At 35.3% G+C, this 21,530-nt stretch overlaps 1 protein-coding gene across 1 annotated transcript in view; it reads left to right on the top strand.

The window, feature by feature from the left end:
* CFAP47 (cilia and flagella associated protein 47) overlaps positions 1-21,530 on the top strand; it is a 506,331-nt gene that overhangs the window by 446,174 nt on the left and 38,627 nt on the right. Inside the window, exons 62-63 of the mRNA XM_021681266.1 lie at positions 8,169-8,340; positions 11,619-11,780. Coding sequence (XP_021536941.1) covers positions 8,169-8,340; positions 11,619-11,780 — 334 coding nt within the window. The remainder of the gene's footprint in view (positions 1-8,168; positions 8,341-11,618; positions 11,781-21,530) is intronic.

Genomic DNA, 21,530 nt, shown 5'->3' with positions numbered 1-21,530 from the left:
CTGAGAGTAAATACAGAAGAGGATCTGGAAATAATAAATATTTCTTAAATGAATTACAAGAATGTCAGAACAGTCTCCCCCCCCCACACACACTCTTCTTATATGATTTGGAAGGTAATATTTTAAAAACTTGAGATGGAATTATGAAATGAATACCTATGTTACATGTACCCAATATACTTCATAAAATCTTTGGAATTACAAAAAAAAATAGTTCACACTAATTATTGTCTTTTTATTGACTAGATATTGATAATATGAATTGTGTGAGTTAAGGAAATATTATTAAGTTGCACAGTGAGAAATTTAATTTTTAATTATGTTAATTTATTAGTTATTTTTTCTCTGATTGAATTTTAGTGTTGTAATTGCAGAAATGCCAACTTAATCATAGACTGCTTAAATTTATAAAAAATGAAATAAACTTATGTGAGGAGAGGGGAATTTTCTATTGCAAGTCTGTTCAATTGCTCTTTATTTTAAAGAATATCTGTTCATAATGAAATCAGACTGATGGAAACCATTTATCTCTGAAATGTTATTATAAGTTTAATACAGATTTTGCTTTAGTGAATCATGTAGTAGCATTAGAGAAATGTAGGAATTATCATTTTTACGTAAATGAAACCCTGCTGACTTTCTTTTCTTCAACCAATAGACAATACAAAAGGGAATTCTGATTGTTAATGCAGGTCGCGGATAAAAATATCAGTGTAGATTAACCTCAGAGTTCAAATGTATAACACAACTCTCAATTTCCAGTGATAAATAAATGTAAGCACTTTTTATTGAAATGGAACATATTTTCATAAGCAGCCAACTTATAGTAAATGTACCCCAGTAAATGTCCAGTACCTTTCTGAAGTGAAGTAATTGTTTTATCTGTCATCCTGCTGTGCTTAAGTGAATTTTAATAATTGAGTGTTCAAACCTTGATTTCTGTTTGAAACCTATCCTGTTGAAAACAAAATGTTGATATGTCTGTGACATTGTAAAGGAAGGTTAAAAAAAAATGCTCGTATATAGGAACCATTTTAGTATGTTCTTGCTACATTAAATTACTTATACTTTTGTTAGGTTGCAACCTAAAGAGATTATAATTCTGATAATAGAAATTGATTAAATGTTATTACTGGAAAAAAGTCCACTTCCTTCTAGATAAGCAGGGTCTATAAGGAATCTGCCAATATCATTTTGGGAGGTTTGAAAGGCATGTTAAGAAAATAGCTCTTGAAAATACACCTTTTGATATGGCTCATAGCTCACTGCTTCATTACTTTTCATGATGAAAAATAATACTTCATATTGAAAATAGCAATTTGGAAGGTTTGCAGACTTATCTCTTCCAATGATTCCCTCTAAAATAGCTTTTTCTATGCTCCATACTACCAAACTCAAGAAGTTTATTATTTGGCTAAAGACATTTTAATTTGTGAATGTTTCTGTTCTGAAGCATGTCCTATATAGAAGTAGATTTGCTCAATCCCCTCCGAAACTTAATGTTTTTCTCTGTCTTTATGGTACATGAATATTTGATAAATCCGTTAACTTCTCCTTTGTCTTGGTTCCTTAAAGGCATCGGTAATAACTTGATTCCTTTCCCTACCCATATTTGAAAGATGTAACCAACTTGCCTGCGCTCTGTAAGTCTACCTGCTTGCCTTTGCCTTCTCCCCTATTTCTTTAAGGACAGGTCTACCACAAAGTCTTAATACTATTTTAGTCTTCAGTATAGGCAAAGGCAAACCAACTCTTTTTCCCTGTGTGTGTAATTATAGTTTACCCAACACATTAAATAGTGTTCAAAAGAGTCATGTTGTTCATTCCAGTTTTTCCTTCCTATCGTCCCTTAAATCCATTATGGTGGAAATTAAAGTCTCTTAAATCCATTATGGTGGAAATTAAAAACTCTCTGGCTTGGACTATGACGGGGTTTTAGGTGTGATCACTAATTAAACCCTTATATTCCCTCATCTAGGTTTATGACCAAATGAGAAGTAGATTAGAAATAAGGCAGATGGAGAGCAAAAGGTTACCTCTATTAATTATAAAAGTGAACTGAAATGTGACTTGGCAGTATTGGGCTTATTAATACCTCCCACCAAAATGAAGTGCATTCACCCCAGACTAGCCAGTTATAGACTCCTGGCAGGAGCAAACAACCTACACATGCAGGAGGACGAGAAAGTGCGCATTCTGGATTCAGGACATTAGGAAAGTAAAAGGTCTGCTCATCTGCTCACCTTCCATTCCTTCACCCATATTCACTGGTCAGATATGTTGCTTTTCCCCCCATGGCAAGTCATGATGGAGGAGGCAGATTGATGCTGAGATTTTTTTTCCTCCTATACTTTTCCTCTCTTGTGAGTGAATAGGCCCCTCTATGTAAACATGGTAAGTAGGAGATCAGAATCCCCAACACTCCCTTCCCATCAGTCTCCCTTTATCTTCATCATCTTTCCCGAAGAGTCCAAAAAACCTTACCAAGCCTCATTACATGAAAATGCCAGGACCTCTCTGTTCTCCTCCCACCCTGATTCCTCACACACACCATTGAGTTAAACAGGATTGATCACCTTCATATTTTTTTCATTCAGCAACAATCTTGCGAGCATCTTTGCTGCCAGATATTTTGCTGAGCCCCAGACATGCCAAAATTAATAAGACACACAGAATGTTGTCAAGGAATTCAAAGAATATCTGTCCAATGTGTCGGATTTATGCACCTGCAGTATTTAAATCAATTGGTATTGCCCTACTGGAATAATATTATATATGGATATTTAGACTGTATTTTGCACTTTCACTTCTATAAGATTACAGATTATTCTGTGTGGGCATAATCTCCCCCATAATTGTATTTCTTGGTCTATGCATTCTTTGTGCCTGCCTGGGGATTAGTCCAGTGACTATCTCTATGAGACTTTTTCTGTGGGAATGGTTTTATTGTTTAACTCCATATCAGAATCATGCCTCTTTCTTTTATTTTCCAGATGTTCTATAACTTGAGGCCATTGTTCTTTGATTAATCTGTTATGTTTTCTGTGTGTCTGATTTGCTAGTTTATGTGTCACATTGGTCTCTTTTCCGTCATCTTGCTGTATGTTGTTTGCTGTCATATGTAAATTCTCCTGCCCTGTTTGGTCTGTAATCACAAACAGCTCCTGAAAAACCTGTCATTGGTCCTTCCATGATCCTACCTTGGCCTCCAGATTTGATCCTTTCCTCTGCTTTTGTTCTTTTTACTTGCTTTGCTCAACTCACTCTGTTACGGCTTCTGTCCTAACTGTTCTAATGAGATTGCCCTTGACAAGACGGTCACCCTTAACCTGTATGCCTAATCCTATGGTCAGATTTGTGTCCTGAGCTCACTCAGCCTGTCAGCAGCATTTACCATTTGACCCAGCTGAAGAACTTCCTGCTCTTAGTTTTCATGACCAGTCTTATTATTCATTATCTCATTGGTTGTCTCTCCTCCATTTCTCTTGTTGGCTCCTCTTCTTCTGACCAGGATCTAAATGTTTTCGTGACCAAGGGCTCTGCCCTGAGGGCCACCACACTCCATTGTGCCGGTTATGTCCTGCACATTTCCAGAGGCTGCTGCTAATGGTATCTTCTCAGCAATTGTGCCACATGACCAGCCTCATATCATAGGTTGTGAAGTATAAAGCCAGACACCTAGGATTCTTCCATTTAATCTCTTTAGGGCCTTGAGAGAATTACTTTACCTCTATATAAACTTAGTTTCTTCAACTGTAACATGGAGATAATAATGGTATCTACTTCCTAGGGTATTTCTGAGGATTAAATATGTAAATGCATGGAATCCTTAGAAAGCGTATGGTTCTCAGTATGTGTTCCATAAGTGTTAGACCTTACCATTATTGTCATGCAAAGCTCTAGTTGGGTATTTTGTGACAGTGATGTAATAGAGTGCCCATCTTCAGTCACTGACAAATGATGTTTTATAATGGAAACGTGGTCCTCCCAATGTCATTCAGTGGGTTTTCTCATTAATGCACAGAAGAATATTCTATGAAAAAGAAAGTACAAAAATATGGTGCCTAAATATTGGATAGAGACTGAAATTGGAACTTTGCTGAAAGTTCAGGTCAAATATTTATGTTGCAGAAGTCCCTTTATCTTTTATTCTTGGTATCTTATTTCAAATAAAATGTGTAAGAAGAGCATCAGATATGAGGCCACTTTCTTCCTTTAATTTTTCATTTTGTAGTTTACTGTACTTATAGTCACAGCAGAGGAACATGCAGTTATTTTAAATTAATCAAAATGTCTGGTCTGTTAAATGACCTTATGAAAGTGAAATAAAAACATGTCAGTGAAATGCCCCTTCAGAAAGATTTGTAACTTTATTTTTTTATTAAGGTTTTCAACTTTATAAAAAAAAATAGTAAGAGTGGTTCATTCTTCATTACCTGTTCAAAGAAAATAGCTTTAGTGAGTTTATCCAGCCTTCTCTGTTTTCTTTGAATACTTTGCTGTCTTCATCTATATCAAATTTGTCTCCAGCACTCCATTCGTTCCTTATATGATTATGATATTCTAACAAATGTGCATGTCTGTTAGTGAAGGGAAAACTGCAGAAATTTAGGGAAAGAACATGAATAACAATGTTCATTATTCTTTGATAGTCATTTTTCCATTATTGAGACCTTTCTGTTGGGTTTGCTTTGACATGTATTTCTTACAGATTAAAAATGTATATGGTATAGGGCGCCTGGGTGGCTCAGTTGGTTAAGCGACTGCCTTCGGCTCAGGTCGGGATCCTGGAGTCCCGGGATCGAGTCCCGCATCGGGCTCCCTGCTCGGCGGGGAGTCTGCTTCTCCCTCTGCCGCTCTCCCCCTCTTGTGCTCTCTCTCTCTCTCATTCTCTCTCTCAAATAAATAAATAAAAATTTTAAAAAATGTATATGGTATAATAATACATAATTTCAAAGTATATTTTGTAAATTAATTTGTTATAATTCAATACTTTCTGATTATTTATCATATTTAGTCAAGTGTTCTCTTTAAAAAAAAAATGACTGATATTCTCCCACATTGAATAAAATTCAGTCATTGCCCTGAGAAAATTCACCTTAGTAATGAACCACTGGCCAACGTAGCTCCCACTGCATGATTTATTGGCACTATGATACAGGCATTAGGTTGAATGATAATTATACAGGGACACTATCTGGATGGGAGACATGCCCCTTCTGTTCAATATAATGACTCTGCTGCCATACCCAAATGATTATCACCATTATTATTTTGTGACACAATAGATAGATATGGACATGGATATAGATAGATATAGATATCCTACTCTGAAGTTCTCTGAAACCTGTTTGATTAAATATTTTGTATATACGTGGAGGGTATGAATACAGGACAGAAGTGATAAGCTGGGGATTCTAGTTGCCAGTTATGCCTGCTCACATATCTCCCACTTTATACAGAGCAGGGCATTATTTGATCTTAATCTACATCTTCCTCTCACCCTCATGCGAGCCACCACCTGGCCTGAACTACCATGGAAACTTCCTTAAGTTCTCTTCTAATCCCCTTTTGCTCATTAAAAGAGCACATTACTGACATACTTAAAACATTCAGTGGCCTCCTTGTTATTCTTAGAAGTCCCAATTCCTCACCATACCCTGTATAGTCTTGCCTACTTTGCCCACTTCATCTTTTGACAAATTCTTGCCACTTCCTCTGCTTCATCCACATAAGTTCTTTCTCAACTGGGCTAAGGTGGTTTCCCCTCTGGAAAACTCCCCCATGCTGCTCTGATGAAGCCTAGGAGGCATTTTCTTAATTTCTACATCCGGGTATCCTTTATCACCTTTCAATTTTGGTGTATTGGTTTCCTCCTCAGGACCTTCATAGCCAGGTTCCCAGGACAGATGCTCTCATGCCTCTTTTACTTCTCCATAATAGCAGTTATCACAGTAATTAAAAATCAGTGGTGTTACCGGTAGTTTATTACCAGTTCTTGCCTCTCGGTCATCAGCTCCATGAGGACAAAAACCATACTTGTCATTTCAAGGAAAGCTTTTTACATGCTGGTAAAACACAACTGAAGTCAAATATGTTTTTATCCTATTAGTTTCATGAATTTAAGTGCCTTTTTTAAGAGTTTGCTAAAAAACAGTAAGATTTTCCCTCAATGTTGAAAAATTCGTTACAGTAGTCCCAAGGACTGTTGACTTCTAACTTTGAAATTGTAATGTGTATTAAGGGAAACTACACTTATTTAGATACCTTTTTTTAGAAATGTGCAGGTATTCTCTTAGAGTTATGAGCTATGTTTGTCATGAGAGATTAATTTTATCCAACAATCACGTAATTAATTTATACTGGCCTCACTGACTTAGCTCTTATCCACCCAGTCCACATAAAAATACTGCATAGTTTCTCTCCAAATTAGGAGCATAACAAAAACCATGTTTCTCACTTGGTAATATGACTTTCCAAATAAAATGCAGAGACTCTAACAGATTATTTTTAAGATACAATACCGAATGTCAGTTTATTGTGATTTTGTCCAGCCGCCTTCTTTCCCTCTCCTTTACGGGCTCAGATCGATATATTCCAGTTACAGACAAGGTAGATATGTGTAGTTTGAAAAATATATTCATATTGTTTCTACTTGTCTCACCTCCTATCCTTTAGTTGATAATCATGTCTCTATTTTGTACCAGTGGATCTTCTTATGATTACAATTATAACATCCATAGTGACAGATTCTCCATAGGGGGTTCAATGCTTCTGAAACTAAATTTAGCTTCTCATTTTCTTGTCTTCATTCTGACACAAGCATTCCCATAAAGGCTTCAGTAATTAAGTAGAAACAGATGCAGAGCTCAACTACATACAGTATTTGCTTTAAAAATGTTATGTTATTTGAATGCAATGGAAATTTCATCTCCCATTAACCACTCTAAAATTCTTAAATGCTCTTTCTTTGTATGGATTATGGCTTTCTATGGAACATCTCCATATCTCATTCCCAGAACAAATAGGCGCATTATACGTAGACACATTGATTTTGCTATAGCAAAGACAGGTTATTGATAGGAATAATAATTGCTGATTTTGTCAACAGGATAAAAATCAGCAATTCAGGAGATCAGAAGTATACTTTTACATGTGGAAAAAGAGAAAAAGGGACCTTGTAAGGGTGTGGATTAACCAGTTATTTTACATTAATAAGGTTTGCTGGATAATCATTAAATGTGACTTGGGCTTGTAACAGCCATTCAGAGTTCTACAGCATACATTATAATCAACTACTTCTTAAAGGTGGTCTGTTTTCTGTTTGGATTGCTTAAAGAAAGGTGGCCATCAGTTCTGTGAATCCAAGGATCACATTTACCTTTATACACTGGAAACAAACTTTAGAAATTACCTCAGCTGTGGACCAGGTCAAGTTATGGTTTCCTGACCTCTCTTCCATGATCCATATGCAATAAACTTCTCAATTTGGCATTTGGGCTCCTGACATGTATGTGGAGCGTTAATATAATAGATGTTTGTGTTTCTCTTATACATGCCAGTACTGGATTTGAGTTATTTTTCACATGTACCCAAAAAAACCCTGCTATAACTTTCCTCTGGTAGCCTACTGGTTAAGAAAATATGGTTAACTAGATTGTCTCTAAAACCCCAGACTAAAACATGAAGAACTCTCTCTTTTATTAAAATATACCAGAACTTGAAAATTCTGCCCAAATAGATTGGGATGCTGTTTTAATATTGTTTAAACTTAATTCAAATCTTTCTTTATAAATTACAAATCTATAAACTTTTAATATATAGACAATGCCGTATTATTTATATTTTATGGTAGATATTGATTATTAATTTCCGTCTGGCTATTTCTTGTTCATAAATCTGAATTTTAAAGATTTAAGGTGGTGAGAGTTGTCTTCTGCATTTATTTTTTATTCATTCATTTATTTATTTACCTTTTAACAAAAACATAACTGAGCACATCTATTATATACCCAGTAATGCACTAGGTATTATGAACACAAGGGTAAATAATATAAACCCTCTCCCTCCCTCTAAATACCTGTGCATGATTAGTGTTGACAGGTAATTGATTTTCAATCTATATATATTTAATTAAGTTGAAATTATTTTAATCTTGATTTTCTTAGATTTGCCTGTGAAACGTGAATTTGAGTATGAAATTCAATTTGAATCTGAAGTTATGAAGTCTAACTTGGGATCCTGCGTAGCTTTGTATATGATCAAAAAATCTTATCATGTCAAAGCTGAAATGATAGCATTGGTCTTCAATGTGGTATTTGCACCAAAGAAACCATTGAGGTAAACCTTTTTTCTTTAAATAATATTATTACTTTTTGAAACTACATGTTATTACTCTTTTAAACAAAATTATGTTGATTTTTCTTTCCATCTTTTATATTTGGATTGTATTACTTCTTTGATGCTGTTGAGGTAAATATTTTGGGCTAGATTATCTCTAGCTATCAAACTCTGAAAAGTGTTCTGATGAGAAAAAATAGTCCAAATGATTAGAAATCTAAGATATCCTTCACAAATTGTGACCTCCCAAAGGTCATTAGGGTTTAGTATTCACAAAAGAGCAGTGCACTTTGTAGAATTTTTTTAAAAATTACTGACTTGGTACTGTGCATTAACAACATGATGTTTCTTTTTTTTTTTTTTTTAAGATTTATTTATTTGAGGGTGGGCAGAGGGACAGAATCTTCAAGCAGACTCCCCACTGAGCACAGAGCCCAGCGCGGGGCTCAATCTCAGGATCCTTGAGATCATGACCTGAACCAAAATCACTAGTCAGATACTTAACCTACTGAGCCACCCAGATTCCCCAGCACGATGTTTCTTGATACTACTTCAAAGAACCAGTTCGAATGATAAAAAATGCCTCAGCTGTGTTCTGCTTTGTAATTGCTGTCATTACCCTTTTACCACCAAAACTATATTATTGCACATCCTTTAGTAAGGTTTAAGAGGATAATATTGGAATCTGAGAGAATAGTGACCTTTGAACATCTTTCTTCTGGGAAACCTCATCCAGTGTCTTTATATTTACTTCTGAAAGGCAACTGGTACTTAGCACATGCAAATGCTGTATGATAGGTCACATCCAAAATAGGGCTTTCTTTATGTCTTAACACAGAGCTCCCGATCAGTACCACAATACACACAAAGTACAAAATACAGCCTGGAAATGAAAAGACAGCTGAAGTATTACCTGTGCTTTTAATGGTTTCTGTAGTTTAACTATGTATTTGATGTAGTCAGGCATGTATTTAATGTAGCTTTGAATATGTAGTTCAATAACTAAAAGATACCAGGGTCATCTTCAGGAAGCAGTAATAAAACTAAGCTGCAAGAAGATAGTATACTGTAAACATTTATCTTCTCTTTCATTTTAATAGCTTTCTGTGTTTGTTTCATAGTATTTTTTTTCACATTTAGATTTGTATTATGTTGATTTAGTGATATGGAAATTACCAACAACAACCAGAAGGGGAGAATGTTATCATTAGTGAATATGAGCATAACCAGTATGAATTTATACCCCTTCAACATTTTGTGGATTTAGAGCTTCTTGGTGAATGTTTGCAAAAGTGATTTAGGACAACTTGTATGCATGATTCATAAATTTTTGTGAGTGTTGTGTGATATTCTGATGTAGTTTAATAATTCTGTTTTGTGTATATATGTATATATTCATTTACTTTTTTTTTTTAAAGATTTTATTTATTTATTTGAGAGAGAGAATGAGAGAGAGAGAGAGAGCACAAGAGGGGGGAGCGAGAGAGGGAGAAGCAGACTCCCCGCGGAGCAGGGAGCCCGATGCGGGACTCGATCCAGGGACTCCAGGATCATGACCTGAGCCGAAGGCAGTCGCTTAACCAACTGAGCCACCCAGGCACCCTATATTCATTTACTTTTATCATTCCTTCCTCCTTATTTATTTGGGATGGTTCACTGGAAGACATACAGTTAAATGAGAAAAACCAAAATAAACCCAATAGCTCTAAATTATGAAAAAGAACAAGAAAATAATTATACCTAAACCATGCTTTACCTAGATAAGTAAGTATTAAATTCAATTATTTTCTTCCTGTTTGGCAAGGTAAAAAAGAAAACAAAATTTTCATGTTTTGGTGAAAAGAAAATATAACATTATTTCACAACAGTTAATACAAGGTAATTTTTCACATTCCTCTTTTCACAGAATAGTGTATATAATAAAAAAAATAATAATAATGGTCAGGGCCCTAATTGGTGGTTTTACAAAAACAAACAAGATTATTTCTACAGGTCTTGACCTTTTCTTTCAATAAAAATCAAGGGTCTGATACAAAAACTTGAGAGATCAGTACTTAATATGGTCGTGAATCAGCCTGATGATTATAATTTAACACAGGTCTAAACATTTTTTAATAAATAAATGATCGATATCATTTGTCCTAGGGTTTCTTAAGAAATAATAATTATCTTAGCTCAACTTTCTCCTGGAACTCTTGACCTGCTGTTCTTTTTGAGAGTTTTATGTAAACGGATTGTGATTTCTTTGTCCAATCTGACATACAATATTACAGCCACACCATTACCTGTTTGCATTATTTCCCCCCTAAGTAAGCAAACAGACAAGTAACCATTCCTCAGTTTCACGTACTGCCCTATGTCTCCACTCTCCTTCATAGCCAAATGCTTAGAAAGGCTATCTGTATTCACTTCATTAATTCAGCTGCCACTCAATTATAAGTTATTATGAAGAGTGTTTGTGGTCTTTTAATTTAAATTAAAATTGCAATTTAATTTTTGAAAATCTTTAAGTCAATTTTATGAACTTTGTAAGTGTCCACAGAAAATATAATTTTTTCTACATGAAATAAGAATTTAAAAAACTTTCTCACAATGTTTCCTTTTGAACAAAATTTCCATACAGACCTATCTGTGTAACACCTGGGTCCCTTTGCCAACCTAGCCTTGGATTCTTAAATATTACCATATTCTATGCTGGTTATGGAAAATTTGCAGTCAATTCTGCGTATTTTACTGGTACTTAGTAAATAAGTAGAGAGTAGGTAAGATGGGCTACAAAATAATTACCTCACAGGGAGATTGATAATATAACCAAAGACCTAAAATTTATTTCTAAAATGTAATTCACAGTCACCTGCATTTTTTTAAGGAATTTAAAGTCCCAGGGACGCCTGGGTAGCTCAGATGGTTAAGCATCTGCCTTCGGCTCAGGTCATGATCTCCAGGTCCTGGGATTGAGCCCCACATTGAGTCCCACATGGAACCCCACTCCAGGCTCCCAGCTCAGCAAGGAGTCTGCTTCTCCCTCTCTCTCTGCCTTTCCCCCTGCTTGTGCTCCCTTTGTATCTCTCTCTCTCTCTCTCTCTCAAATGAATAAATAAAATCTTTTAAAAAATAAAAATAAATAAAAAATTTAAAAAAGAATTAAAAGTCCCAATATTTTTACCAAAACCACAAGGTTTGCTTACATTTTCACCCTAGATATTGGTCTGCTATATTGTATTCTCTTTTTACTTGTTTTCCTGTAGTATCCTTTGTAATCTCTTTTTCTATTTAAGGACTCAAATTACACTGAAAATAGAGTGCATAACAGATGGGATTTGGAAGTTTCCCATAACGTTGGTTGCTACTGAGCCTGATGTGGATGATGTCATTGATATTGAAGGCATTGGTTTATTTAAGGAATCTATTGTTGACTTCAGGCTGACAAGTCAGACGAGGTAATATATCAAACAAAAGTATATAACTGGTTTTGTGAATGTAATTTATGCTGAACTGAGAAAAAAATTTAAGATGGAAAATTCTATTATGTCATCTTTTGCTGTTTAAGCCAGAGAAGTATTGATTTTATGAATCAAAGCTTAATATATTTCATAATTTTTAATTAAAAATTGGAAAAATAGAGCCTACAAAGTGAAGACCAAAAAAAAAAAACAAGAAACAAAAGTAAATAGATACTGAAATTTAGGATGATATTTCTATTTGTTTTTCTTTTTTCCTTAAGATTTTATTTATTTGAGAGAGAGAGAAAGAGGGCACATGAGCAGGGGCAGGGGCAGAGGGAGAGAGAGAATCTCAAGCAGACTCTGTGCTCAGTGTGGAGCCTGATGAGGGACTCGATCTTAGGACCCTGAGATCATGACCTGAGCTGAAACCAAGAGGCAGACACTTAACTGACTGAGCCACCCAGGCGCCCCTCTATTTGTTTTTCAAAGGATGTTATTAATGTATTTTTATAGCCCACTCTCATTAAGTTTTTTATTTTAATTCCAGTAAAGTTAACATACAGTGTTATATTAGTTTGAGGCACACAATATAGTGATCAACAATTCTATACATTACTCAATGCTCATCATAATAAGTGTACTCTTGATCCCCTTCACCTATTTTACCCATCCCCTCCCCTCCCCTCTGGTAACCATCAGTTTGTTCTCTATAGTTAAGAGTCTGTTTCTTGGTTTGCCTCTCTGTTTTTTTCCTTTGTTCATTTGTTTTGTTTCTTAAATTCCACATGTTAATAAAATCATATGGTATTTGTCTTTCTCTGACTGACATATTTCACTTTGTGTTATACTCTCTTCCTCCATCCTTGCTATTGCAAATAGCAAAATTTCATTCTTTTTATGGCTGAAGTGTGTGTGAGTGTGTGTATGTGTGTGTGTGTGTGTGTGTGTGTATACCATTTCTTCTTTGTTCATTTATCTATCAATGGACACTTGGGCTGCTTCCATCATTTGGCTATTGTAAATAATGTTGCAATAAACAAATAAACATAGGGCTGCGTATATCCTTTTGGATTAGTGTTTTTGTATTCTTTGGGTAAATGTTTTTGTATTCTTTGGGTAAATACCCAAATATTCTTTGGGTAAAAATCCAGTGTGATTACTGGATCATAGAGTAGTTCTGTTTTTAACTTTTTGAGGAACCTCCATACTGTCTTCCACACTGGCTACACCAGTTTGTATTCTCACCAACAGTACACGAGGGTTCCTTTTCCTCCACATCCTCACCAACACGTGTTGTTTCTTGTGTTTTTGATTTTAGCCATTCTGATAGGTGTAAGGTGATATCTCACTGTAGTTTTTTTTTCAAGTTTTTATTAAATTCCAGTTAGTCAACATACAGTGTAATATTAATTTCAGCTGTACAATATAGTGATTCAACACTTCCATATAATTCCTAGTGCTCATCACAACAAGAGCATTCCTTAATCCCCATGACCTATTTTACCCATTCCCCCCACCCACCTCCCCTCCAGTAACCCTCAGTTTTTTTCTGTATAGTTAAGAGTCTGTTTCCTGGTTTGCCTCTCTTTTATTTCCCCCATTTCATCTGTTTTGTTTCTTAAATTGCATATACTGGTGAGATCATATGGTATTTGACTTTCTCTGACAGACTTATTTCACTTAGCATAATGCTCTCTAGCTCCACCCATATCTTTGCAAATGCCAAGATTTAATTCTTTTTGATGGCTGAGTTATATTCCATTGTATGCATATACCACATCTTCTTTATCCATTCATCAGTCAGTGGACATTTGGGCTCTTTCCATAATTTGGCTATTGTTGATAATGCTGCTATAAACATCAGGGTGCCTGTATCTCTTTGAATCAGTATTTTTGTCTCCTTTGGGTAAATACTTAGTAGTGCAATTGCTGGATCATAGGGTAGTTCTATTTTTAACTTTTTAAAAAAAGATTTTATTTATTTATTTTAGAGAGAAAGAGCACACATGCACACAAGTGGGGAGAGGGGCAGAGAAGGAGGGAGAGGGAAAGGGAGAGAGTCTCAAGCAGACTCCACGGTGAGTGCGGAGACTGACATGGGGCTCCATCTCAGAACCCTGAGATCATGACCTGAGCTGAAACCAGGAGTTGGACGTTAACCGACTGAGCCACCCAGGCACCCCTTATTTTTAACTTTTTGAGGGACCTCCATACTGTTTTCCAGAGTGGCTGCACCAGTTTGCATTCCCACCAACAGTGAAAGAAGTTTCCCCTTTCTCTCATCTTCGTCAATACCCCTTGTTTCCTGTGTTTTTAATTTTAGCCATTCTGACAGGTGTGAGGTAATACCTCATTGTAGTTTTGATTTGCATTTCCCTGATGTTGAGCATCTTTTCATGTGTCTGTTGGCCATCTGTATGTCTTCTTTGGAGAAATGTCTATTCAATGGACTTTTGCCCATTTTTTAATTAGATTATTTGTTTTTTAGGTGTTGAATTGTACCAGTTCTTTATAGATTTTTGGATACTAACCCTTTATTAGATATGTCATTTGCAAATACCATCTCCCATTCAGTAGGTTGTCTTTTAGTTTTGTTGTTTCCTTCTCTGTGCAGAAGCTTTTTATTTTGATGTAATCCCAATAGTTTATTTTTGCTTTTATTTCCCTTGCCCCAGGAGACATATCTAGAAAAAAATTTTAAAGATCAATGGAATATTTTTCAGTGAACTTTAATGGTTTGGGGTTGTGAAGTGGTTTAACTAAGTGGAGATGATCAGGTAACCTATTTTGGTTATATTTTCTATATTATTATTCTGCTCCACCATAGCTATCCTTGTTATACTTGTGATAACATGGGCAGTATGACCATAATACTTTTACCTATCTCATGCGTAAAATATATTTTACATCTGTTTTTGAGATATAACAAACATGCCATAAAATTTCATTGTAAGTATACATTTCAATAATTTCTTTGAAAAATTGTAGAATTTGCAATCATAACCACATTCCAGGTTTAGAACTCTCCCATTTCCCCCAAAATATCCCTCAAGCCCCTTTGCATTCAACCCCTGCTCCCACCCCCAGTCTCAGGCAACCAGTGATTTGCTTTCTGTCTCTAAAATCTTGCCTTTTCTGGATATTACATATAAATAAAATCACCCAATATGTAGTCTTTAAAAAGAAACTGTTTTTTAAGCAGTGTTAGGTTTATGACAGAATTTGAGAAGAAGGTGCAGAGATTTCTCATATATCTCCTGCCCCCACTCATGCATAGCCTTCCTGATTGTCAACTTCACCCACTGGAATGGTACATTTTTTACCAAGGATGGACCTACATTGACACATCAAAATCACCCAAAGTCCACAGTTTACCTTAGGGTTGGTTCATTCTTGGTGTTGTACATTCTATGAATTTGGAAAGAACAATGACATATATGCATCATTATAATATACAGAGTATTTTCACTGCACTAAAAAATCCTCAGTGCTCTCTATATTCATCTCTCTCTCTCACCCCTGGAAACCTAGTCTCCTAGTTTAGACTTTTTCAGAATGTTACATAATTGGAATCGTATGGTATATAGCCTTTTAAAACTGGCTTCTTTTACTTGATGATACGCATGTGAGGTTTATCCATGTCTTTTCATGGCTTGATAGCTCATTTTTTTTTAGCATTGAGTAATATTCCACTGTCTGGAGGTACCACAGCTTAGTTACCCATTCACCTGCTGAAGGATGTCTTGGTTGCTTCCAAGTTTTGGCAGTTGTGAACAAAGCTGCTATAAACATCTGGGTCCAGGTTTTTTGTGGATATAAGTTTTCAAGTCTTTGGAGTAAACACCCAGGAGCATGATTGCCGGATCCTGTGGTAAGGTTATGTCTAGTTTTGTAAGAAATTGCCAAACTGTCTTCCTAAATGGCTGTGCCATTTTGTACTCTCACCAATTATGAATGACAGTTCCTGTTGCTCTATACCCTTGTCAGCATATGATGCTATCAGTGTTCTGGATTTTGGCCATTTTAAAAGAAGTGTAGTGGTATCTCATTGTAGTTTTGGTTTGCATTTCCCTAATGACATGGTACACAATATATCTTTTCAAATGCTTACTTGACATCTGTATACCTTCTTTGGTGAGGTGTGTGATAAGGTCTTTGGCCCATTTTTTAGTTGGGTTTTTTTGGGTTTTTTTTTTTTTTTTTTTTTTATTGTTGAGTTTTAAGAGTTCTCTGCATATAATGCGTAACAGTCCATTATCAAATGTGTCTTTCACAAATACTTTCTCCCAGTCTGTAGCTTGTGTTCTAATTCTCTTGATATTGTCCGTCACAGAGGAGAAGTTTTTAATGTTAATAGGATCCAACTTACCAATTTTTCTTTCATGGATTTTGTCTTTGTTGTTGTATCTAATAAGGCATCACCATTCCCAAGGTCATCTAGGTTTTCTTTTATGTTATCTTCTACTAGCTTCATAGTTTTGTGTTTTGAATTTAGGTTTATGTTCCATTTTGAGTTAACTTTTGTAGTGGGTGTAAAGTATGTGTCTAGATTCTTTTTTTTTTTTTTTTTGCACGTGGATGTCCAGTTATTCCAGCACCATTTGTTGAAGAGACTCTCTTTTCTCCATTGTATTACCTTTGCTCCTTTGTCAAAGATCAGTTGACTATATGTATGTGTGTCTATTTCTAGGCTCTCTGTTCTGTTCCACTGATCTATTTGCCTGTTCTTTGGCCAATACCACACTGTCTTGATTACTGTAGCTTTCTAGTAAGTCTTGAAGTTGAATATCCAAAGGTATTTCAAATTATTAGATATTTTTGTTTAAATGTAAACATATTTAATGCATTCAAAAAGTTTTTCAGGACTAGTGAAATAGTTTCAACTGATTTTATCATAACCAATATTTTTTCAAATGCAATATTGGCAAAAAAAAAAAAAAAAAACAGGTGGAAATAAACTCCCCAAATTGTATTTTTCTATTATACCCAATGTTGTTACCTTTTGCTACTTATATATATTTTAGCTCAGTAATAGTTCGGATGGGTTTTCCTTTATGTTTAAGCAATTGAAATCACCTCATTAGATTCTCTGTCTGTAGTCCCTTTCATTCCAATCTACTTTATACATTGCAGTAAAACCAGTCTCCTTAAAACAATGTTATTAACATGTGACTTCCCTTGTCAAAAGCATTTGATGGTTTCCTGTTGCTTACCCAAAGTGGCATCTAAATTATGCATGCTGTTCATGGTCCTAGCTCTCTCTGACCTTTCCAATTTCTTCTTTCCACTGTCTAAAACAGATCTTCTGCTTCAGTCTTAAGGGAAAAAAAGTCACTATTCTCAGAGTGTCTTATCCATTACTTCTCACCTGTATTCACTTTCTGTCTGCTTCTAAAATACCTTTCTTATCTCCTCTCCACTTTCCTAAATTCTAATTGTTCTTCTCATCAAAATATAATCTTACTTGACCATTTATGTATATATATATGCATATATATATGCACACATATACATATGTATGTATACATGTGTGCATATATATATATATATATATATTCCTTAGGCATAATATATAGGATTTTTTTTTTTTGCAATTTCCTCTGTGTCTTTTGTTCAGAATTTGTTCCTGTTAAGTATCTAGTAATGAATCAAACTTAGGAAAATAATTTAGAATAAAATGAATACATTTTATTCATTCCACAAATTTCCGAAGATAAATATTCCAGGTAGGCCAGTATAATACAGGTATTCTCTTAGAAAAATTACTGTTGTTATATGCAAAAGAACAAAATGACATTCTACCTTAATATCAAAATATAAACCCAGTATGAAATTCATAGTATGGTCATTTATTTTGGAGGGTTATAAGATTCTTAATGTGTTTTTCTCCTGTAAATGCTTGAATCAAATTTAGTATTCAATAAATATTAATTGTGAAATCAACTAAAAGACACTGAGCTGATTTCTGCAGGCAAATTCAAAGAACATTATTGCATATCATTAGGGAATAAGCATATGGAAAGGTGGTGTTTTATTCCAATTATATTGTACTCTATAGAAAGTGAAATCCCCATGGGACCATGTTTTATTCATCTTCGTAAACTCTCTACCTAGGTGCACAATAAATTATTTCAATCAATGGGTATTTTAAACTGGGTCTTTTTGTTTAAGATTTTATTTATTTACTTGAGAGAGAGAGAGAATGAGTGGTGGGGAGGGGCGGGGGGGAGAGTGAGAGAGAGAGAGAGGCAGACTCCCCGCTGAGTAGGGAGCCCCATGCAGGGCTCAATCCCAGGACCTGGAGATCACGACCCAAGCCGAAGGCAGATGCTTAACCAACTGAGCCACCCAGGCACCCCATTTTAAACTCAGTCTTGAAGGTTAAGTTGTCATTTACAATGCAGATTAGGGAAGGGAGTGAAGGAGTTCCAGGAGGAAGGTATTATATATACAAAGTTCTAGGGGGATGAGACAGTGAGTTCTATTGAAAGAATTGAAAGTAGTTAGAATGGCTGGAGTTAGGAGTACCATGGGGAGACTGGGAGCAGGTACTGTAGAATTGGCATCCATTCAGAAGTACTTAACTACAGAACCACAGGGCTCCTGGATTCTATTATTCTATTCATTCATCATGCCTGAGGGAAAGAGCAAAATGACATGGTGACCATTTCTAATTCATTAATTCAATAGTTATTGCACATCTCCCTTGTTCCATTCGTCTGTGCTCATAAGTCTGTTGTGTGGTCAACAATTAAATATTTGATATCTTCTTTATCTCTCATTCTTCAAGAACATGAGATTCTAGAGCCCCAAATCACCATTTAGTAAGTGTTTTATATAATCTAGGGCTTCAGTAAAGATTGATTAGTGAGTAAATGAATGAATTCATGAAATCAGAATAAAAAGAAACATTTCAAGGATCCACCTAGTCAGTTATTCAGAAATCACAGAAGTTAGAAAATAAAGTATTAAATAGATATATATGGATTGTATCTTATTGTGTCATTATTTTGATTTTCTGTTCCATATAGAATTTGATGTCTACATTAGTACTTATTGATAAATACATATATCATATCTCTATATAATATCTTATTTTCCATAATTGAAAATTAATATGGTCATTTAAAACACTTTGTCAATGCATGTGACATCAAGATGTTGCAAATCTTGATAGCAAAATTCACAAGTGATCAACTTTAAAACATATGCTTTTGGGTGAATAGCTTCAAAAAAAAGAAACAATTTATCTGGAAATGTAATTTGTTGATGGAAGTTTGATAGGCATGCAGAGCCCTAATGTTTCCTCATAAAATGTAGTCATTGAGATTAGTTAAGAGAAAAAAAGGAAGGGGGAGGAACATGATGTGAAATTCTCAAATCTTGAGTCAAAAAAATATCCTCTACCTGTTTCATAACAATCCAAAGATATTACTGTTTCTCTACATTAAAGAAGGGGATATACATATTGCTTTATGTTAAAGCAGCAGCTTTGTTAATAGTTTAAAACATACTTTGTATATGTGGCAAATAAGACCTTACATCACAAGATGGTGCTTTAAAATAATGGATAATTATTTAGAGGAGATTTAATCAATAAATGACACTATTAATAATTTTTGTGGTCATAGAACTAAACTCATTTGGGTCAGGAAATGAGTAAAGCAATTATATTTTTCAATTCTTCTATAAAATTATCAAGCTAAGTAATTTGATCTTCAGGAATAAAGAATAAAGATTTGTTTCTTCACAGCATGCAGTAAGGGATTGCTGAGGGTCTTATATGTACAGTACTGCAAAATGGCCAATTATTTTTTTTTAAAGATTTTATTTATTTATCTGACAGAGAGAGACACAGCAAGAGAGGGAACACAAGCAGGGGGAGTGGGAAGGGGAGAAGCAGGCTTCCCGCCGAGCAGGGAGCCCGATGCGGGGCTCAATCCCAGGACCCCGGGATCATGACCCGAGCCGAAGGCAGACGCTTAACCATCTGAGCCACCCAGGTCAAAATGGCCAATTATTAAGAGCAGCCCCTGTAATATAAGAAAGGGCAATGGGATTGTAGTCTGTGCCAGGAAATTCATGGCAAGTAGTAGAGTAACTAGCTCATGAACATAAATATTAATTGAAGGAGGGGCACCTGGGTGTCTCAGTTGGTTAAGCGTTCGACTCTTGATTTCAACTCAGGTTATGATCTCAAGGTCCTGGGATTGAGCCCCATGTTGGGCTCCACACCCAGCGGGGAGTCTGCTTCAGGATTCTCTCTCTCCTGCTGCCCCTCTCCCCACTCACACACTCTCTCTCTCTCAAATAAATAAATCAACCTTTAAAAAAGAGAGAAAAAAAGACTTAGTTTTAAAAAGGAAAAAAATATTAATTGAAGGAATAAGATTAAGAAGGAAAATTATTAGAAACAATATTCATGTCTTCAGCTGGTTAGGATAGCCATATAGAACATATGGAGAACAAGCAAAGTATTATCTTTACTGTGAGGAGGCAGAAATTTATTGCATAATACCATTGAGATTTGGTGGGAATAGACAATATTGAAGCATACATTTTTTTTTAAAGATTTTATTTATTTATTTGAGAGAGAGAATGAGAGAGAGCGAGCATGAGAGGGGGAGGGTCAGAGGGAGAAGCAGACTCCTTGCTGAGCAGGGAGCCCGATGCGGGACTCGATCCCGGGACTCCAGGATCATGACCTGAGCCGAAGGCAGTTGCTTAACCAACTGAGCCACCCAGGCGCCCGAAGCATACATTTTTAATAAGACTTCATTTTTAGAGCCATTTTTTTTAAGTATACAGAAAAATTGCACATAAAGTACAGAGTTCCTGTATACCCCATTCCCAAACCCCAGCACAGTTTCCCCTCTTAATAACACCTTGCATCAATGTCTCACATTTATTACAATTGACAAACCCATATTGATATATTATTATTAACTAAAGACCATAGTTTACATTAGGGTTTACTTTTTGTGTTATACAGTTACGTGGATTTTGACAAATGTGTGTTCAACATTACAGTATCATACAGAATAATCTTCACTACCCTAAAATCCCCCACCTTTTACCTATTTATCCCTCCCTACTTTCTGAGCCCTTGGCAACCCCTGATTTTTTTACTGACTCTTTTCCAGAATGTCATGTGGCTTGGATCATATATTATGTAGCTTTCTCAGACTGGCCTCTTTCACTACCAATATGCATTAAAGGTTGGTCTGTGTCTTTTTGTAGCTTCCTACCTCATTTCTTTTTATAGCTGAATAAGGGACAGCTTGGTAGATTCTAGTTTGGGGCAAGTATGAAAAAAGTTGCTATAAACATTTGCTCAGGTTTTTGCATGGTTGTATGTTTTCAAATCATTTGGATAAACACCTAGTATTATAAATGCTGGATTGTATAGTAAGCATATGGTTAGGTATGTAAGAAACTGCCAAATTATCCTCTAAAGTGGCTTTACCATTTTGCACCCCCAGCAGCAATGAATGAGATCTCCTGTTGTTCTACATCTTCACCAGCATTTGGTAGTGTCAGGTTTTTTGGATTGTAGCCATTCTAATAGTGGTATCTCCTTGTTTTAATTTACAGCTTCCTAATGTTAATGACACTGAGCATGTTATATGCTTATTTGACACTTGTATATCTTCATTGATGAGTAGTTTATTAAGATCTTTTACCTATGTTTTAATTGGATTTTTGGTTTTGTTCTTGTTGAGCTTTTAGAATCATTTGTAAATT

This window comes from Neomonachus schauinslandi, chromosome X (genome assembly GCF_002201575.2).
Source record: "Neomonachus schauinslandi chromosome X, ASM220157v2, whole genome shotgun sequence".
Lineage (NCBI taxonomy): Eukaryota > Metazoa > Chordata > Mammalia > Carnivora > Phocidae > Neomonachus > Neomonachus schauinslandi.
Note: the sequence above shows the minus strand (reverse complement) of the source record. Positions and strands in the feature narration are given on the sequence as shown.